Here is a 16,262-nt window from a genome sequence, read left to right as displayed (position 1 = left end):
CCCAAAAACTGTCAGAGGCTTTGGCAAGGGCCAGTGCCTCTTCTGCTGCCTCTGGATCAAAACTTACTTTTCTCTGTTGAAAACAATGAAGTCTCTCTGGAGCATTTCCAGGTGCTTCTGGAGGTGGCTGGCCTTTCATATTGGAATGGAAAAATAAAAGATATAGGGAATAAATTCACAGTTTACACAGAAGAACATTGCAAGGGCAGTTTCAATGACACATGGCAATATGTTTAGGCACAGAGCATCTTTAGCCCTGCAGTGGGGAGAATGGCATTAAGGCTCTCCTCTTGCAGTAAAGCAGTGCATACACGTTCTGCCCTTCACCACAGGGAAGATAGAAAGAGTTTTAGGAATAGTTGGTCACAATGGAATTCTGTTCAGTTTACTGTGGTCTTGCTAGATGGCACTCACTGAAAAATGAAAGGCCTACCATGCTTGAACCTGTTTGCTCTCACCTGGGATGAATTAATTTTGCTTGCGTCTTTCTCCTTCTTAGCCAAGCGCTTTTTTTTTTTGTGAAGAGGTTTGGATTCCAGGATCATTTCTTCCAGTTCAAAGGTTGGGTCACAGTTCAGTCTGCCTTTCTGGAGGGGAGAGAGAAATGGCCTTAAGTGATCAGAGCCTGTCTTAAGGACTGCGTTTGGGAGCTGAATTTTGTAAAAAAAATGCACTAATTATAATTGCACATGCAGCAAAGAGCACTGGCTATACTCCTGATATACTTTATCAGTCCCTTCAGATATGGACCATATTCAAGGTGTCACAGTGGCTCCTTTTGTGCTCCTGCTTCTACTCTGCCCTTTGCCTGCTTTGGAGTGGCAATGAGGATGAGGACAGTGTCCTGGCTGGGTTGTGCCTTTTTGAGAGTAGCACAACAGCCCAGTGGAACTGGTCTTCAAGCAATAGAGAATCATACCCACCACAGAGAAACCCAGCAACAAGGGCACATTTACAATTAACAAATATTCATAGTTTAGCCCAACTTCTGCTGAAAACCAGTTGGAGTAGTTGGACTATTCTTTATAAGCGTTATGTTACTTATGTGCTGTTTTAATTCAATTTAAAAACGCCCATAAATACAACTCCAGTGCATGTGCTATTTACTGTTAACAATGAGCTTGTTGGGGAAGCATTGCAGGAGAAAACAATTCCCATAAGATGGTGGGTGATCTCCAGGCTGCTGCTGAGTCCATGCTGGTGCACTAGGATTTTGGATGTGGGGAGCTGCATTGCTCAGAGCATGGGTCAGCACGAGAGGGCTCACAGGCGCTATCCCTCCCACACAGATGCACAGCCCAGTGGGCTGTAACACCAGTTCTGCACCCAGAAATTCCGGGAACATTGCAGACAGGGCATATCGGTTTTGGGGCACCCACACTATAGTCTCCCTCCATTACTCTTTGCTACACACTCATGGAAGAGACAGCTCTGACTGGGTCTCTCTTTTCTCCTTGTGAAATGTGATGCTTCAGTGGAAATTTGTCAGAATGTCCCAGTGCCGGGTGTGAGGAACCTTTACACTCAAATGGCCTTACCACAGGAATGAATTCTGGCAGTATTCTTTTCTGGAGAACAGCATCCCAGTTCACATCAGACAGGTACGGGAAGGACTGGATGTCCTTCAGCTGAGAAAAACGTTTCTCGGGGTTCAGCTCGAGCAGCTGCAGCAAGAGTTAAAGGGGAGAGATGAGACCATCCTACAGGGCACACATTCTGTGGAGCACAGCTGAGGACACATGGTGCCAGAGACACTGCATTGACGCTGGCATTTGGACCAGTGCCTCTCCTGCTCTGGCTCAGAGTCCCTTCACCAGGGTATGCGACAGGCTCACAAGCTCTGCCTCTGCTTATTCCCATTTTTGCAAATTACTTTTATCCCCATTGTAGGAGCAGGCAATGAGGCAGTACAGTGGCATTAAACAATTTGTCCAATGTTAAAAATAAGCATTTGTTTGGAATGGGAAGTTCCACTCAGGTGTTTGTGCTCTGCTTTTAGTACTGGATCAGTAAAATCTCCTCTTTTCTCACTCTACTAAAGTAATACTCTTATTCCAGTGTGAAAGTGTGCCTTTACACTGCTCATTTTCATATTTTTTTAATATTGCTGTAGGGATTACTTGTGTGGAAGGAAAGGGTTGAGGTGGTCTCTGTTCAAGGATTATACATTGCTCCAAATGCTTTGGGGAATTTACAGGCAAGGTGACCTGCACAGCCCTGCCCTGGCGTGCAGCCAGCCCCAAGCACTGTCCCCAGAGCCCAGCTCCCTCTGCAGAGCCCTGGGCTCCAGCCCAGCCCAGCGCTGCAGCTCCGCAGGACAAACACAGAAATCCACAGGGCATGGAAGGAGCCGCAGCTGGCTTCATATCTAATACATATGGCTGCTAAACCAGATGCAAAGGAGCACTGGGAAATTTAAATAATTGCGACATTGTATTATTTATTCACAAGGGAGCCTCCATGACTTGCGGCCTGCTGTGGTCCAGGTTTTCCTGCTGGAAAACCAGCAGGAAACACATTGCCAGCATAGCAACACACAGGACATCTGCAGCAAATATTCCTGTATTACTGTTAGGCGTAATGAAATACTGGCTTCATTGAATTTTCAACAAATGGAGATATTCTGCAATTTTCTTTCTGGAAAATACACCATGATTCTGTCTCAGCAAAGAACTGACGGTCTCTTTTTGTTAAAATGTTTGATAATCTATTTCATTAGAAATTACAGAATACATATATATATATTACTTGGAACAAAAACCAGTTGAAAGCTACATGAAGTACTACTTCATTGCCCACACTTATTTGAGATTAAAAAACTATTTACATACTTCCTTGAAATTTGCTGCCAGTGCTGCTATGCAGGGTGTAAGTGCTCAGCTTTGCTGCCACTGTTAAGCCCATGTCTTGTTTATTGAAGCTATGGCTTCATTTCAAATGGGATTTCAGCTTCAAAATTATTCCAGTAATGATTTTGAAGCAATTTTTGTAACAGCTTTATTGAAAAAAATTGCAGTGGTGCATAAGCCACATGGCATCAAAAGATTACAACAGTGTCAGTACTTCTTGCAAATATTTCCATTACTGGAAAAAATGTTTCTTGAGGATTAAAAAAATGTGATTCTTGGACTAAATGTATTGACACATGTATCAATATCTGTTTCTAAGTCAGTTAATTCCAGAGTGCAAAGTTCTGGAAGCCAAGGCTGCCCGTGTCCTTAGAGAAGCTGCAGCAGCAGCTGCCCCCCCGGGAGCAGTGCAGCTCGCTGCCATCACCTTCGTGCAGCTGGCATTTGTCACACAGTGGGCTCTGGAGGTCCCTGACCTGGCCCTGGCCATTTGCAAGCGCTCCCCGCCGTGCAGGGCTCTGAGTGGCAGGAGCACTGGCGCTGCCAGCCCCCTCACCTTCCTGATCAGCCCCACCATGTCCGGGCTCCACGCCGCCGGGAACGTCACCGCAGCTGTCCTGAACACGCGAGCGATTTCACTTGTGGAAGTGTTGGACCGAATGTGGTATGGCCTCTGTGGAAAACACCACAAGACAAGCATGAATTTATCTGCTTTTCAGACTTCTTGAGAAATCTGGTTAGAGCACAGAAGCTTCATACAGTCTCACTGTCCAGTCCCCAGCCTCCTGTGGGACATCTCTCCCTGTGTGACCATGGCTCAGTCGAAAAAACAAAATGTCAGCAAGAACTACACTAATAACTGGACATTTAACAGCAGGACAGGCAGGAACAAACCCCAGAAGTCAGAGTTCTCAGCCAGTGGGAATTTGCTTGGTCTTTTCAGTGTTTTTATCTTATTAGGCTGTGACACATACTGCTGTGGTTAGACCACTCCTGATACTCCCTGTAAAACGTTTTTCACTCATGCTGGGGACGATGCCAGTGAAAAGAAGACAAATATCCCCCAGAATAAAATCAGCTCAGAAAAGGATGTCCCAGGAAGGGTCATCAGCCTCAGGCGGGCGTCAGGACTCAGGGTGACAGTCCCTTTTGCCCCGTGGCTGCTGTCATGTCACTGGGACAGGTGAGCCACTGCAGAGCATTACACGGCCCAGTGGAGCACCAGGGACTCCTCCTGCATCCACATGCAGTGCACAGCCAGTGAGTGACACAGTGACACATGCAGTGTAGAGTGCAGGTGAGGTCACCTCCCCATTTACTTTCCATCTGCAATTCTGCCAAATTATCTGGAGAGAGAAATTAAAATGGCAGTGTTTCCATCTTGAAAGTTTTGATTCACAGATTTTTACCTTATTTTGGGGGGAAGAAGGCAGGAGTGTATTAAAGGTACATTTAAAGAATAGTAGCTATAAATAGTGAGATCAGATCAGGTGCAGTGTGCTTGATGTGTGCCAATACCAGAAGGACCTCAAGGCCCCCTTCCCTTCCCCTGTGCGGCAGCACCCAGGTGCCACCATCTCGCCACAGCTGCGCCATCAAGTATGAGCACAAGACAGCGTTTCCTCTCCTGCCTTTAGAAACAGTGCCATCAGGTCAAAACCCAACGTGATTCACAGTCCTGCCATTCATTTAGCATTATAGATGGAAAGCTCAAATATTGCATTGAGATGTTTATTGTTTCAGTTACCCAACAGGTCAGACAGCCGCATCTCCTCAATGTCTGCTAAACTGATCTCTTGCAACTGAGACACACAAATTCAAATGAAAAAATCTGTTCATCAAAATGTCTTCAGCAAAGACTGCTGACAAGAGGTTTTAAAAACCATATTTTGCATACTCATACTGAAAGAAGCTTCCAAGTCTGACAAGATCTTAAATGTTCCCCTTTAAATTACATTCTTTTGTTTAGAATACTGTAATTTAAAAAATTTTGTCCCACTTTTTTTCACAACACTTTCAAAACACTCATGTATTTGTCTATCTACAAAGCTCTCAACCTTGCCCATGCCAGCAGCAGAGCCCTGATGGCACAGGCAGGGATTGGACTTTTCCCATCATTTTCTCCAACTGCTCAGTCTTGTTACAACAGCAGCAAGTTTTATTTTCAAGTTTTATTTTTCCTTGGAGAATAGAAGCTCCAAGTGAAGGATATTGCACCCCAAACTTCAAGAGCTGTTTCTTGTTTGCCTTGCCCCCTTATATCAACCCAGAGGGCCTCAGCTGCACAGGAAACTGCCACAAGATGCTGCTCTGTATTGCAGCAGCTTCTCTGAGCTCTTAGCCATGATCACAAGAGCCCTGGTGAAGATGTGATCTCTGCTTCCTCTGCTGTAATAAGTCCTAAAGCCTTGAATTCAGCTTGGCCATCTCATCTCTGCTGTAAAGCATTAACCCTCCCAACAGCGTGTCCAAGGGCAGAGCAAGCCAGGCCATGAGCCACACACATACCCGAGTTCTGAGCAGCTCGTAGGCAGTGACTCCCAGTGACCACCAGTCCACGGCAAAGGAGTAGCTGGTGGGTTTTGTGGAGCTAAACATTTCAGGTGCTGTGAAATACAGGGGGGAAAAATTGCCTTGCTGCAATCCGCAGTGGAAATGAGCCACAGAGAACCCTGATCCCTGCCCTTCCCGTGCTGCCATGCTCCTGCACCCGGGCCACCCAGCAGCCCACAGCCCTCTGCACGTGAAACTCTCTGTGCTTCTCTGCCCCAAAGCCCAGAAAGAGCAAATTCCTTTTACTGACGCAGGAGCTGCCTACCATTCACAGTAAATGTGCTCCAGAATAAGCACATTCACTCAGCCTAGGCATAAGGTGGCCCAAGTCTCTTCACCCTGCGAAGTAGGGCACACATTCCCCAGCTGCACTGAGGCATTTCTGGGGAGGGACTCCTGTCCCCACCCTGCATCCCCTCCCCAGGGTGCTCCTCACTTCAAACTCTGTATGTTTTGATGTGGATCAGGAAGAAAAGAGTCCCAGCTCTAACCAAAACTGTCTTCACCTGTGTCCCACCACAGCACTCCCCCAAGCCCACAAAAAGGAGATTCCAGAACATGGAACTGCCATTGGTTCTCACCCATGTAGGGCTTGGTGCCAGCGATGGTGGTGACAGGGCTGTCCTTGGTCAGCATGGTGGCAATATTGAAATCAGTGATGTGCACGTGTCCTGAAAGACAGAGGCCAACATGTAACAGGCTTGGCTTTAATTTCACACAAGAAATAGCTCTGAATCAGAAACATAAAGTAAAATACTCAATGGAAAGGAGTTTCCAGGTAAAAAAATCTGGTGGGAGAACTGATATAAAATATTTCAGCTTGCAGGCTGCTTGCAGATATCTCTTGTTTCAAATATCCCCTTATTTTCCCTTTGGGGAACCAGAAAATACAAGAGTTCTCCAAAAAGTAATTTAGTGGTGATTGTTGTGAGTCTTCCTATATTTCAGGATCAGCCTGGCAAAGAAAATGAACTCTGTGTGTGTCCAAAACTTTCTTGGCTTTTTGAAGTTTGTTGGAAGACAAACCTTTGCTGTCATGGATGAAGAAAAAGAATACTACAAGTCACAGTCAAAAGGACACTGGAGCCAAGGGTATATCCCCAGAAAAAACACTCTGAAACTTCTGCAAGAGAGAGTTAAAAAAAATCACAGTGAGCAGAGAACAGACTCAAAATTCATCCCAAGTTGTAGCATCATTATAAAAGTTAGTAGCTTGTGTCTTGGGCTGAATGCAGCTGCAGAGACTAACAGAGCCTTTTCCTCTTTGTTTTCCCTCTTCAGGGAGTGCTGACCTGCATTCCCATGGCCACAGCGATCCAGCTCGTCTCAGGAAGCTGTGTCAGCCCAGTCTGAGCAGCGCAGAGTTCTGGGACAATGGTGATGGGTCACCAAAGCACCCAGCAGTGAGGACTGACCAAAAGCAGCCCCGCATGGGCTGGGCAGTGCCAGGCCCCCGGCACGGCAGGGAGGACAGGGCTCTGCAGTCTGTGCAGGGGGCAACAGCCGGAGAAAGATGGAGCAGGGCACGACAGGGGCTCCAGCACCTGGAGGCAAAGCCACTTTGCTGCCAGCTCCTAAATAAATAATCAAGCAGTGCTCTGAAATTAGAGGTCATATGCAAACGGATCGAGTCTGGGCTCGGTGCTGCCAGGCAGCCTTGGTCACACACACCCTGTCACAGAGCCAGGCAGGGCCTCCCTCGGGAGCTGCACCATCTCTGCTGCAGCCTCTGAAGTCATAACAAATGCAGGCATGCCTCCTCCCTGCACTGGCTTTTCAAGCACCTTGCTCTAGCTGCTAATGAAGATTTCTCACAACAATACAGTTGCTTGGATTTAAAAAAAAATATGACCTAACAAAATGTTTTTCTTTACAAACTAAAAAATATCAGACAACTCTTCACTGTGAGATCTTTGCTGGGAAAAGGTGTGACTGAAGAGCCATGCAAGAATATAGTCAAGAGTTTTGCCTATGAAAAACTATAGAAAATCCGATAGCAACATTTATAAGATACCTAGACCCTAATCCTCTTCAGAGCTCCCTCCCCATGCCAAATGCTCAAGGAAATATTAAATATGTGACCAAAGCTTATCCACTGCACCATAATTAATTCTGTTTGTGCACAAACCCTGCAGTGACACAAGCATTGCCCTTCAAATGATGCATTTTGAGTAAGTTTTAAACAAGAACCAATAAAATGTTAAAATCAGGTGTGCTGGGCTCCTGATCCCAAGCAGCACCAAACATATGGGCCCTGCCAGTGTCTTGTAGGGACACCATCAAGTCAGTGAGCCAAAGAAGGTGTTGGCTAAAACACCAAGGCAACCCCAGGAACACCACAGCACCACAGGCTGCCCAGTGCCCTGAAGGTACAAGACACTGCTGCTCAAAAAGCAAGAGACAGCAAGTGAGCACAAAAGGATGGGATGATCCTGCTCCCAGCTGGGCTGAGCAGGAGAGCCCAACACCAAAGGATGGCAGCAGCCAGCATCGAGAGCGCAGCTTGTCTCCTGCTATACATTTATATAAAGATATTCAGTCTCCTGACTGCTGCTAAATATTCGCACGACCACAGAGCACCTGGCACTTACCGTGCTCATCCAGTAAAATGTTGTCGGGCTTGATATCTCTGAGAAACAAAGCAGAGAAGGAGAGACAGCCATTAGTCTGGAGAAGTGACAGGAAGCACGGCTGCTGGCACCCCAGGAAAGCAGGCTCTGGGACACTGGCAGCGACACTGCACCCTCAGGGCCTGGGGCTTCCCAGAGCTGATGTTCCCCTTTGGTTCGGGTGCAAGAGGGTGACCAGTGACTCAGCACCAGCAGCAGTGGCTGTGCTGCCAGGCTGCAGGGGTCTGGGCGAGCAGCACTCAGCTAAGGGCACCCACAGCTCAGTTAGAGAGTCTTTCTGTAGTTTTCTCCTGTCACTTTTCAATCTATTTCAATACTGTATGAGAAGGGGTCCCCAGTACAATAAATTAACATCATTGTTCTAGATACAAATGGGTTACCCACAGGTTTTATTCCTAAGTAAAAGGACCCAAAAAATAATACCTATAGCAATGCCGTAAGGAAACACTTTAACTGAAGGTAGAAAGCATACACCTGATACTCCGATACAGCCACAGTGTCACCTGAGTGACTTTACAAGCCATTACCTGGCTTTAATGAGCTCATTACACCAGTCCCCATTGAGCACCTGGCCAGCTGATGCCCCAGAGAAAAGGTGCCAGCCAGCAGGCAGGCAACAGGTGCAGTGACCTGTGCCAGCTGGTGCTCCCCACCAGGCACAGGAGGTCCAAGTGAAGAAATGAACACATTTAGGATTTTATCTTTAAAAATTCTATCATTAGGATACAGTTTGAGTTCTCCAAGCCACCTGGAATCAAAGCCCCACAATATATCTAATTGTCATCTAATAGCTTACAGTCTTCTGGCATCTTGTTACCCAACAACTTCCAGTGGGTTATAAACACTGGTTCCCTTCCTGGTGCCATCCCATCATACAGGTGGGTATAGGGACAGGCATCATTAACAGAGCAGGACAGTGTCAGGTAAGCAGCTGATTTTCCCCCTAAGCACAGTGGAACTGTTTCCTTTTTTTTTCAAAGTTATTACTTTTTAATTTCTATTGTGTCTGTTTCTGATCTCCCTCAGTCTGGCATACAGCCTCTGAAATTACACCAGCACAGTAAGATCATTCTCAGGTTGCAAACAAATACCAGAGATAATTCTTGTTATCACTTATTTGTATATTTCTTTTTTATAAGCTGGTTATATAGTTTCCTAACCTAAAAGATATTAATATTTCCCATTCTTTTACATCTAGGTGGGAAATAATTACAGCCTGAGTTTGGTGTCTCTGCACAGTTTTGTTCAGCCAAACAAAACCATTGTTTCCCTGTCTCCTGATGTTCCCAATTACAGCTGTTGCAGTGTAATTGCCTCAGACGAATCACTTTATCAATCAAATACTATCCCACTGGATTACAGTGTTAATTAAACAACTTGCATTACAGTGTTAATTAAATAACTTGCAGATTTTACAGCCTGCCATACATGTTTTGTTGTACTTGATTTACCTTAAACACATGCAGCTGTGTGAAAAGCACACTGCAACCTCACCTGCCGTTTCTCCCACTCCTATTCACGCTGGGGCAAAGATCCACGCAGGTAAAGCAGAAAAGCAGCAGTGTGAAAGAGGAGACCCTGAGGGGGTGGGAGCTGTGCCCCGGCCTGGCCCCCACTGCAGCAGAGCTGAGCCGCTCCAGGCTCTTGTGGTGCAGGGACAGGCAAGGGGTCGTTCTGCCCTCACACCCTGGACATGGCAGCTGGACGCTGTGGACAGGACAGGCACTCACCCTCACCAGCTCCCCACCTGTGTGTGCCTTCCCCACTAACAACCAGGGCCGTTTCAGTTGTACACTTTCCATGCTTAATTCTTATACTGCACAAGAATGCTCATCCGGAGTGGTATTTCTAAATGAAGTGACCTTCTTCCTGCAATTACTGATCCTCACAGACCCTCTCTGATCATCCTCCCTGACAGCAGCTAACTTGGCTAAACTCTTGGGCCCCTGAGCTTTGTGCTGTCCATGACAGCAGCAGAAGAGCCATGTGTCTATCCATCCGCAGCCAAACCCTGCTTCCCAGCCAGGGAAACCTCTGCCTCCTCTGCTATTCTGCAGGTCTTCAAAGGTGTGGGAAGAGCTCAGGCATTTTTTTCACAGGCCATGAGAAATTGTGGTAGCCAAAAAGAAACTCTCAGCACTTCTAAAAAGGTATTTACCTCATACAGGAAAAAGTTGTGTTTGGGCCCAGTCCTTGTATTTTGGTGCAATACAGAGGGGGGCAAAGGGAGACATCTTCAAGCATGAGCACAGGAATTCTGAGTTCTGACACCTACTCTCCCTGGGTGTGGATGGACATTAATGAGTTACAGCTAATTAAAACCTATCAGAGACATATTTTTGCAGGATCAGTGGGCAATCAAATATGCTATTTCACAGCTATCCCAGAGGGACAAATCAGATGGTCTCTGCTGTATTTTAAATACTTTTCTGGGGGAAGCCTTGTGTTTCACATAAAAGCAAATACACATAGGAGAATATGTTGTTTATCACTTAAGCTTCTATTTGTTGTTTCACACAAAGGAGTAACAAGCCTGCCTGTGGCCTGGCTGACCTGTGGATGATGTGCCTGCTCTGCAAGTAGTCAAGGGCCAGCACCAGCTCACAGATGAAGAGTTTCACAGTTGCCTCTTGGAACTGCACGTTTTGTTGGAGGTGGTAGCGCAGGTCCCCTCCAAGCAGCAGGTCAACCACCATGAACATATCCTCTTCATCCTGGAATGAGTACCTAAAACAGCACACACGTGCTTCAAGGACAGTAGCATTGAAAAAGGACAGGTAATAAAGGAACATGTGGTACCTCTGGGAATACTCATCATATCTTGGAATTTTTCTCTCCAAATTTCAAGACCTTTCCATGCTCTGTTTCCCACTATTGTCACACTTGTGACAACAATAATTCAGTCTCAGGTCCATAACAGAGTCAGAGCAGATTGTATGAACAACTCAGGATGGGCATTCTGCCTTCTCTGAGCACCAACAGGAGGTGACCACAGGAGCCAGGCAGAGGAGCCTGGAGCTGCACCCTCGGCCAGACCCAGCACTGAGGTCCCTGTGCTGGGGCAGCATCTGCCTGGGACCCTGTGTGCTCAGCACCACAGGGTGCAGCTGGTCTCTGCAGGTGCTCTGTGAGCGATCTCATTTGATGGACTGTGTCTCTCTGAGAGGGGCTGACAACCAGCTGTGAGCCCTTTTCTCATGGACTTTTCCTTATCAGCACACTGACTGCTGGGTGTGCTGACCAGCACCACCAGCCCGACCACTGCTCCACACAAAGCTTGTAGGCTGTGAATCACCCAGAGTGCAGGAAAGACACAGGGATGCTAAAGGCATCCTGAAGCCAGGGCTGGCATGGCAAGAACAGCAGCAGGGACACTTGGATGGTTTGCTCTGTACAGATCTCTGCACAGACACACTGGTCAGCTTTCAGCTGCTGAGAGAGCTTTGCCTGGAGCTTTGTGTTCAGGTAGGAAAGACAAGGTTGGAGATATTATATGGGAGGTGCAGCTGCACCTTTACCATTCATACCCCAATAAGAACCACTCTAAATGGCAACAGCAGCAAAATACCAAGAGTTCACTGAACTGCACTCAGGTTACAGGAGATCTAAGGAAGAATTATTCAAAGATTTTGGATCTTCAGTGTCTTTTAGACTATTTTGTGTGTGTGTGTGTTTAGCATTGATAATTTCTACTTTATTCTAAAAAGAAATCCAATTTCCAACAAATGTAATTACCCACAACCCTAGAGGAATGCTGAAACTACACGATATTGGCCACTTTATCATGCAATATGTGAACTCACACCCCTTGGAACGTTACTGGTGTCCTCATAAAATTAAGAAGAAAGAAATGTCAAGGGATAACCAGCAAAGAGCTCTGCCTGGCCATCAATCCCACGCTGCCAGAAGTTGCTGGTGATTGCAAAGAGCTCCTTTAAATACAGGTGGGGTTGTGGTGACAGCCAATACCTGCCTGGGGGACACTGCAAAAGGACACAAGAATAAACTCTCTTGTGCTGTCTGAGAGGACAAGGGTGATAAGTGCTTAACTAAACAGGATTCCCCTGAAACAAGAGCCCCAGTCAGTGGAACACACCAGTTGCTCCCAGGACAGGCTTGAAGCAGATGAGGAGGGTCTGATCTCAAGAGTGTCTGCAATTGACTCAACCGGTGAGCCAAGGCACCACCTCTTACCATAAATTAACCAAGAAAGGGTGTTCCAGGCCCTGCATAATCTGCAGCTCCTTGAAAACATTTCTCACTTCATTTCGCTCAACACACTTCAGTTTGTTCATGTATTTCATGGCGTACATCTTCTTGGTGTCAGTCTTTTGCACCACACAGACCTAGGAGAGCAGTCAGGGGATAAAACAGAGACGATTTGTCAGCAAATTTGGGCAGGTAAAACCTAGTGACATGAGTGTTTTCCAGCAGCTCTGGCAGTGCTGAGACTGCCAGGGCACAACTCCATCCACCAATGCTGCGACGCTGACACTGCCTGGGAATTTCTTGGGAATTTCACCCAAAGAGAAATTTTTGGGGGAAGATAAGAAGAAGGAATTTATCATCAACAACATGGGAGACAGGGAATCACAGAGAAGTCAACATTTTATTTAATGCCATTCACTAACCATCATGTCCATTCCTCCCACACTGGTTACTGCTGGGAAGAGCCCCCTCCACCACAGAGCTACAGGTAAAACACTGGGACAAGCACCTGATCCTCACTTTCCTGAGAAGTGTTACTCAGTTCACAGGTAATCTTGGGCTTTGTTTAAGGGGTACTGGGCTTTGATTTGTGGCTACAGAATGGAAAAGGATTCGGGCTGATTCCTTTCTGATTACCAGGAATTGAAGGTCAAGGCTCACTGATAGCGCATGGGCTTTGGTTCTGTACTCTCACGTGAGCCACCAACTCATCTATTTCCACCCAGTTACATCTCCAGCTGCCCACATGGTGATTAATTTCCAAAACACTCACTTTTCCAAAGCTGCCTTTCCCAATAGCTCGCAAAATCTCAAAATGGTCGAAGGTAACTGCAAGAAAGAGCAACATTTCAATATTAAATGGCTGAGCAAGCATTTGATGAAATTATGTTATTTCTACTTTTTATCCCTATGAGCTTTTGCACTTCAGGGACAAAACTCACATGCTCAGCTCAAAATTCACCAGCTCAGATGAACTGGTTTAAGAGATGCAAAGAAAGATAATACAATTGCCATAAAGACGCAACTGGTGTATAATCATGAAACACTGTTTTGTAAACAGGGGTCATATTTCTAAACCAAGGTTTAAGGAACAATGTTTAGATAAAAAATACTGACCTAAACAGCCATAAAAAACATCCTTAGCAAAGAGCAGTCAACACTGCTGAGGTCCCCAGGCTCATCTGCCCGGCAAAGTCAATGCTTTGAGGCTCAGGTTCCCTCATCCCTGTTGCTCACCCCAGCGCAGCCAGCGCAGCACCACATGGTCTGTTACAACTCATCTCCCTTTTCTCGCTGTTATTTCCCCAGTTTTTATTATATTCCCCCCCTCCCTCTCCCCTCCTCTGCTCTGCAGCTTCAGGAAAACTCTGCCACACGGCCGGGAACAACCATGCCAGTCCTTCCCCACCAGGGAGTGGGATGTGACACAGAGCCAGGCAGAGGAGCAATGACACAGCTGAAGCTCTGCTTGGTCCAAGGGTGATTTAACCACAACAGCTGCTGGTGGGCTGGAGACGACCCTGGCAAAGGCCCACAGACTGATGTGCACCCTTCTCAACCCACACTGTCCTCACCTTCTACCTATTTCTTCTTTATCTTGCAGCAAACTCGGCCAGCTGGGGGGAACATCTGGCTGCCATCCCCCAGGACACTTCCCACACCCTTCTGCCCAGGAGCAGCACAACAAAATCTGGCTTCTTGAATGGTCTCATCTTGACTACACTGGGAATCAGATCACCTCATAGCCTTGAATCTTCTGTCTGGTTATTATATTTTCATCTCACTTGCTTATTATCCACACCTGTCTGCTCAGAGGAAATGCTGAGAGGAAAATAATCCTGTCACCCTACTTCAGCTGAAGGTAAACAGAGCCCTTCAAGAAGTTCAAACAGAAATTGTGGTGCTACAGAAAATAGTGAAATTATAGCAACAGCAGTTTGGGAAAATATGCAAGAATTGTTAGGACTGGCACTGGAGCACCTACACAACTCATGGGTCCCAAAGGAAAAGTCTCCCTGTGCCACAGCTGCAGAGATGGGATGGGTGCCCACCACTGGCTGCCTGGGGGAGGACCCTGCCCGTGCCATGGAGCAGTGTGCTGTTTCCTACTGTACCTAGAAGCTCTTAATTAATTACAATTTTAATTGAAATCAGAATGAGGACAAGATTGTGACATCTAAGGTGAGATAGCCTCTGGTTACCAATTTGCAAGATAATGGAAAATTCCCTAGGGGGCATCTCTGTTTCAGCTGTGTTTCTCTCCCCTCAGTATATTAAAACATGACTTATTAGAGAAAAAATGCAGTACCACTTTTTAAATTTGTACAGGGCCATGGAAACAGAACTGCACTAGTCTGCACACAGTGTCAGCATGCAAGAGTGGCCCTGAGCTCACTGAAACCTAACAAACTGACAGCAAACCACCCAAGACAGTCAGGAAAGGGTCCTTCCTGGCACTGTGTTTCTCAGTCACAGAAGCTGGTGCTGTATGAACACTGAACCCAGAGACAGACCCAGCAGAGACCAGCCAGGAAAATCCCACAGCCAGAGCACACCACCCTGAGGAAGGTGGTCAGGAACACAACTGCTCATTAACCCAAGCAAGCATAAGCGGTTGCTTATGAGAAATGCCAATAATGAGCATTTAGATGCAGCAGGAACAAAATCTTCAGGAAAACTTCACGGCACAGATTTCTTTTGCACTACAGAAATGGAAAAAATATGAAAACCAAAGAAAAACTGTAAGCAGTTGCATTAATAATTTGGAAACTGAAGCTGGTTTTGCTGAGCAGCTGCAGACTGGCAGTGGCACCACAGGGCACATTGGAACAGCATTGATGGGTTACCCAGCTCTTTGTATGCTTTATGTTTATTACTATGTATTTGTATTTATCCAAATATGCATATTGTTGTTGTACCTAGGTGAAAGCCCATATGGCAGTCAGCAAGCTGACTCATGCAACAGCAAATATATTTATGGAGCAATCTTTTAATGACTGTCTCTGTAATCTTGGCAGCACAGGGACCCTGGCCTCCAATACTGCTCCCAGCAGTAGTTTTCCAGCTCCTTTTCCAGCCAACCCAACCTGCAGGCTTGGCCTCCCAGTGCCTGCAGGCAGTGCTGCCCAGCTGGGCAGCCACCAGGAACATCCATGGGAGCATCCATCGCTCCAGCCACCTTCCCACCACACTTGTACCACTGCTCCCTGCACTGAAACCTCCAGAAGAGACCTCTCCAGGCCCCAGAGCAGCAGCATTTTGTCCCTGCCTTCGAGGCGCCTGGCAGCGTCCCAGGGACTCCTCAACACCAAACCTCTGCTGAGAGTTTTGCTTCCAGAGCTGCTGGGAGGGGAGGCAAAAGGGGCCCCAACCCCAGAGCACAGCTCTGCGGGGAGCAGGGGCACACTGCCGCTGCTGCTGCTGTCCTCCACAGCCTCAGCTGACCTGGGACACCCAGGAGTGTGCAGCCTCAGCACAGGTGCTGGCTGGCCCCCTCACAGTCAGCCTGCACTGGAGAACCCTGCAGCCCAGACAGCAACAGGAAAAGTTCTTACCATCCTCATTCCCATCAAAGGGTGGTGACTTGCTGGAGGTGCTTGCCCCCATGGTGTGCCCAGCCCAGGCTCAGCACTCTCCACTCCTCTGGGTTCTGCTCCCACACTCGAAGCCCCTGGTACAGTTCTGCCCCTGGGTCAGTCCTGCCAGACCTTGGCAATGTCCTGCTGACGCATCCTGCAGAAGGCACAAAGAAAAAGTTCATCATTTACAGCTTGCAAATGTCTCACTGGAGGTTCTCTGCTCTGAGGACAAGACTGACTGTCAGGGAAAAGCACATTGCAATGGAGCTCACTAGAGAAACCAGCAACACCAAAACCTTGCAACTCAGAGCAGGACTGCTGCCCACTACAGGAAGGGCAGGAACAGATCAGCAGACCCAAAGATCTGACCCGTGTTTTCTGTATCATCCAGCATGTACTTTGTAGCTTCAGGGGTGACTAATTGTACTGAGACCAATATCCAA

At 47.1% G+C, this 16,262-nt stretch overlaps 1 protein-coding gene across 2 annotated transcripts in view; it reads right to left on the bottom strand.

The window, feature by feature from the left end:
* Positions 1 to 15,852, bottom strand: part of STK32A (serine/threonine kinase 32A) — a 16,115-nt gene extending 263 nt beyond the window's left edge. The window contains exons 1-11 of one of the 2 annotated variants that reach the window (XM_005418833.2): positions 15,796 to 15,852; positions 13,014 to 13,069; positions 12,227 to 12,378; positions 10,586 to 10,759; positions 7,994 to 8,031; positions 5,984 to 6,073; positions 5,358 to 5,455; positions 3,406 to 3,522; positions 1,539 to 1,664; positions 459 to 587; positions 68 to 132 (exon numbers count right to left, since the gene is read on the bottom strand). In XM_005418833.2, the coding sequence (XP_005418890.2) occupies positions 68 to 132; positions 459 to 587; positions 1,539 to 1,664; positions 3,406 to 3,522; positions 5,358 to 5,455; positions 5,984 to 6,073; positions 7,994 to 8,031; positions 10,586 to 10,759; positions 12,227 to 12,378; positions 13,014 to 13,069; positions 15,796 to 15,847 (1,097 nt within the window). In that variant the 5' untranslated portion in view covers positions 15,848 to 15,852. Of the gene's footprint in view, positions 1 to 63; positions 133 to 444; positions 588 to 1,538; positions 1,665 to 3,405; positions 3,523 to 5,357; positions 5,456 to 5,983; positions 6,074 to 7,993; positions 8,032 to 10,585; positions 10,760 to 12,226; positions 12,379 to 13,013; positions 13,070 to 15,795 lie in introns of those variants that run through there. The other variant, XM_031055158.1, reaches the window with a different exon arrangement.
* Positions 15,853 to 16,262: the final 410 nt, after the last annotated feature.

The sequence above is a fragment of the Geospiza fortis genome, unplaced genomic scaffold (genome assembly GCF_000277835.1).
Source record: "Geospiza fortis unplaced genomic scaffold, GeoFor_1.0 scaffold55, whole genome shotgun sequence".
NCBI lineage: Eukaryota > Metazoa > Chordata > Aves > Passeriformes > Thraupidae > Geospiza > Geospiza fortis.
This window is presented reverse-complemented; position numbering and strand designations above follow the sequence as displayed.